Source organism: Nematolebias whitei, chromosome 19, assembly GCF_014905685.2.
Source record: "Nematolebias whitei isolate Nwh7 chromosome 19, NemWhi1, whole genome shotgun sequence".
NCBI classification, from domain to species: Eukaryota; Metazoa; Chordata; class Actinopteri; order Cyprinodontiformes; family Rivulidae; genus Nematolebias; species Nematolebias whitei.
In genome coordinates this window covers 38,966,922-38,971,592 of record NC_056516.1, presented here as the reverse complement: position 1 = coordinate 38,971,592, position 4,671 = coordinate 38,966,922, and the positions used below count along the sequence as shown (strand labels likewise).

Here is a 4,671-nt window from a genome sequence, read left to right as displayed (position 1 = left end):
GTACACATCTGGTAAACTACAGCTGTACACATCTGGTAAACTACAGCTGTACACATCTGGTAAACTACAGCTGTACACATCTGGTAAACTACAGCTGTACACATCTGGTAAACTACAGCTGTACACATCTGGTAAACTACAGCAGTACACATCTGGTAAACTACAGCTGTACACATCTGGTAAACTACAGCTGTACACATCTGGTAAACTACAGCTGTACAGTCTTTCAAACGGTCCGTTTTATTTAGTTCTTTGGAATGAGTTGATTTTAAGGCTCATTTAAAGCTAAAGCCATAAAAATAAATCTAGTTGCTTCCATTAAATACTTGGATCAATAAATAGGACCCGATCACCAGCGAGACGTTCTTTCTTTATATTTTCAAGCCACTAATTAAAAATTGTTTTTTACATAAACTGTTTAACCCCAACTTTTAAAACTTGTCATTTGAGACTTTTTTTTTCTGGACCAGCCTGCCATGGACGGAGCGTCCTTCAGGAGGACTGGCAGACCACGTGGGACGCCACGGTGGACAAGTTCAAGGATTACATCACAGACCTGAACACCAGGGCCGACGAGATGGTGAAGGACATCAAGAGTTCCCAGATCAGCCGAGAGTTGGAGTGAGTCCTCAGGTGGCTTTAATCCAGAACATTGTTCCTTTAATAACCTGCAGATTAGCTTCAGATTAGCTACAGAACAGCTGTAGATCAACTACAAAACAGCTATAGATCAACTATAGATCTGCTACAGAACAGCTGTAGATCAACTACAGAACAGCTATAGATCAACTATAGATCTGCTACAGAACAGCTTCAGATTAGCTATAGATCAGCTATAGATCAACTATAGATCTGCTACAGAACAGCTATAGATCAACTATAGATCTGCTACAGAACAGCTATAGATCAACTATAGATCTGCTACAGAACAGCTATAGATCAGCTACAGAACAGCTATAGATCAACTATAGATCTGCTACAGAACAGCTATAGATCAGCTATAGATCTGCTACAGAACAGCTATAGATCTGCTACAGAACAGCTATAGATCAGCTATAGATCTGCTACAGAACAGCTATAGATCAGCTATAGATCTGCTACAGAACAGCTATAGATCTGCTATAGATCAGCTATAGATCTGCTACAGAACAGCTATAGATCAGCTATAGATCAGCTATAGATCAGCTTCTGATCTGCGGCTGTTTAATTCTTTCCACCTAAAACACCAACAGGACAAATTAAACCATCTTTAGACGGTCAACAAAACAAACACAAAAATAAAAACTAGACGACTTAGTAAAATATCCATCTGAGAGTAATACAAAATAAAATGTAAATTTAAATACATTTTTGCACAAAACCTAAATATTGGAACAGAATCCATTTGATTTAATTTTAAAGTAAAAGGTCATATTATCTGTACCTTTAGTGAACTGAGCTTCTTCAAACCCATCGATGATGATGATGATGATGATGATGATGCACCTGACCACACGTTGGTCGGCTGATACTGAGACCGTACGGAGAACTGGAACTGCCAAAAATCAGAACAGAGGCGTGTTTAAATTAACGTCAATACATTTTTAACGTTCACAACTTTAATGTTCATTCTACATTTGGATCTATTTACTTTAAATAAAAATAGTTATTTTAAATCATAGGTGTATTGGCTGTTACATCATTTATTTTAAAATAAATTTACAATATTTTGACGAGCTCACAGGAGTTCAAAACGTGTAAATTTATCATGTTTTCACGTGATGTTCGTGTGATTTTCTGACAGAAAAACAGGAAAAAAATTATAATTTCACTATAAACAAATTTTTGGCATATTAAAATATTTTTTGAATTAGTAAACTTTCTCATTACAAAGTTATAAAGACTGATTTGAATAATTTCATAAAGAAACATTTTTTCTTGCAACGATGGTTAAAATGTTTTTCAAATAAAAACTGTAAGCAAAATATTTGACCGTCCGGCAGCTGCTGCTCGTGAAGTGACTGAAAGTGAAGTCAATAATGGCGACGACCATGAACGCACCATTGGGCACGGAGGAGCCGAACGTTTCTCGTTACAGTACAAATTTATTCTGAGACTTGTTGAGTCACGTACGATAAAAAAAAGTTTGTTTACGTTGAGCTCATCCCGCGTCTTAGAAATTAGCATCAATAGAAAAACTACCGGAGAAAACTCTTTCAGATTGATTTGATTTAGTACCAGATAATATTTTCATGTTTCAAACTTTGAGATGATCATCTTTTAAAAAATATATAAATTTATTAATAAAAGAAATTAACCGATAGTGTCCCTCTCAGGCTGCCGTACTTCGGTGGAGCAGTTTTAGGCTCTTTGTGCTGATCTCAGTTCAGTTTAAACTTCAACGTGTTTCCATCGTTCTGACCGTGGGTTCACCTCCTGACCGGCGCTGATCCAGTCACTGGGATCTCCTTCATGTATTCAGCTGATTGTTGGTCCAACTGATGGGACTTTAGCTCGTCTCAGTCCCCTATCCTTAACGGGAATAATCTGGACTATAATCCTGGTCTGTGTCTGCAGCACCCTGATCCAGGACAGCATGGCGGACCTGGCCATATACAAGGACAACCTGGAGACCAAGATGGCTCCGTACACCCAGGAGGCCACGGAGCGCCTGGGGAAGGACCTTCAGCTGCTGGGAGACAAGATGAACGTCCACATCACCGAAGCCCGTGAGCAGATGGACAAGTACTACCAAGAGCTGCAGACCATGATGGAGCAGAACGCCGACGACGTCAAGCTCCGAGTGTCGGCCTACAGCCGCAAGCTGAAGAAACGCCTCCAGAAGGACACGCAGGAGGCCAAGAGGTGAGTTCTGACGGGTCTTCAGCATTTAGTTCCTTCAAATGAAGTTCTGTCGTCAAAGTCGGTTCAGTCGTCCCTCAGAACAAAGCTCAGAACTAGCTAAACAAGAGCTAAAAGCAGGAGAACAGAAGAAAAACACCAAAGTCCATGCTCAATAATCCAGATCTAAATCCAACTATGTTCAGTCGGGTCATATGGACGGTTTCTTTTTTTGTGCTGAGATGTTTCACCCTCCATCCAGAAGCTTCATCAGTCTGAGGAAACACCAAACTAAACTGCTTCTCCCCCAACAGCTTACTCCAAGTGGAAAAAAACAGTTATGTTGGTGCCAAGATGGCCTCCGGTGCCCGCCCTCTCCCTGTCGACAGTCATGTCAAACTGGTTCAAAACAACAAAGTCCATGCTCAAGGTGCGCCCCAGAGACCATCTTAGCACCAACATAACTGGTTTTTCCCACTTGGAGTAAGCTGTTGGTGGAGAAGCAGTTTAGTTTGGTGTTTCCTCAGACTGATGAAGCTTCTGGATGGAGGGTGAAACGTCTCAGCACAAAAAAAGAAACCGTCCAGATGAGTTGACTGAACATTGTGGAACAGAAGCTAAAAGCTAAAAACCAGCAGCAAAAAATGGAAGAAGAGAAATTTAGCAAAACAGCAGCTGCAGGTAGTTACATTTAACAAAAAAAAGAAAAAGCTAAAACCACCAGCAAAGCTATAATTAGCAAAAAAAAGTAGCTACAAACTAAAACCAGCAGTAAAAGCTGTAATTAAAAAATGTAGCTAAAAGCTAAGACTAGCAGTAAAAGCTTTAAGGATCTAATGAGTAATTAAAAACAAAAAATTTGCAAAATGGTAGAAGACAGATTTACCAAACAGTAGCTAAAAGCTAGGATTAGAAGTAAAAGCTGAACTTTGCAGTAGCTAAAGGCTAAAATGTTTCTCGGGCTGAATGCTCCATTGCGAGTCTTGAGAAGCTGAAATCTGAGTTCGGCTGTGGTTTGTGTTCCTCAGACACATCTCCGACTACATCGAAGAGCTTCAGGCTCGCGCCTCAGACAACGTGGAGGACATGAGGCTCAGACTGGACCCGTACTTCTCTCAGGTTCGGGACAACGCCGAGGCCAAGATCAGCACCCTGAACGAGCTGCTGAAGGCCCAGGCGGAGACCATCAAGGAGCGCCTGGAGGACACCACCGAGGACCTGGGCTCCTCTCTGGGCCAGAAGATGAAGGAGCTTCGGGACTGGTTCCAGCCCTACGTCTCTGCCATCAGAGAGGGCCTGTAAGAGTCCAGAGTCCTGGTTCTGGCCCGGTTCATCCAGTTACAAACCTCACATCAGAACAGTTCATGGGAGACGTTCATGTAAAACGTGAAAATGAATAAAAAACGTCCGAATACGAGTTTCACTGAGAACCTTCAGCCTGGAAAGACTTCAGGATTCACTAAATAAAAACAAAGTCTGGACTCAAAACTTTTCGGCTGTTTTTTTTAGTCTGGCCTCAAACTTTTCGGCTGTTTTCTTTAGTCTGGCCTCAAACTTTTTGGCTGTTTTCTTTAGTCTGGCCTCAAACTTTTCGGCTGTTTTCAGTCTGGCCTCAAACTTTTCGGCTGTTTTCTTTAGTCTGGCCTCAAACTTTTCGGCTGTTTTCAGTCTGGCCTCAAACTTTTCGACTGTTTTCTTTAGTCTGGCCTCAAACTTTTCGGCTGTTTTCTTTAGTCTGGCCTCAAACTTTTCGGCTGTTTTCAGTCTGGCCTCAAACTTTTAGGCTGTTTTCAGTCTGGCCTCAAACTTTTCAGCTGTTTTCTTTAGTCTGGCCTCAAACTTTTCAGCTGT

At 41.3% G+C, this 4,671-nt stretch overlaps 1 protein-coding gene across 2 annotated transcripts in view; it reads left to right on the top strand.

Annotated features, from left to right (window-relative positions):
- The window catches only part of apoea (apolipoprotein Ea), a 5,675-nt gene extending 1,367 nt beyond the window's left edge, over nucleotides 1-4,308 (top strand). For both annotated transcript variants that reach the window (XM_037693518.1, XM_037693519.1), the window contains exons 3-5: nucleotides 471-621; nucleotides 2,557-2,844; nucleotides 3,849-4,308. In XM_037693518.1, the coding sequence (XP_037549446.1) occupies nucleotides 471-621; nucleotides 2,557-2,844; nucleotides 3,849-4,122 (713 nt within the window). In that variant the 3' untranslated portion in view covers nucleotides 4,123-4,308. The remainder of the gene's footprint in view (nucleotides 1-470; nucleotides 622-2,556; nucleotides 2,845-3,848) is intronic.
- Nucleotides 4,309-4,671: the final 363 nt, after the last annotated feature.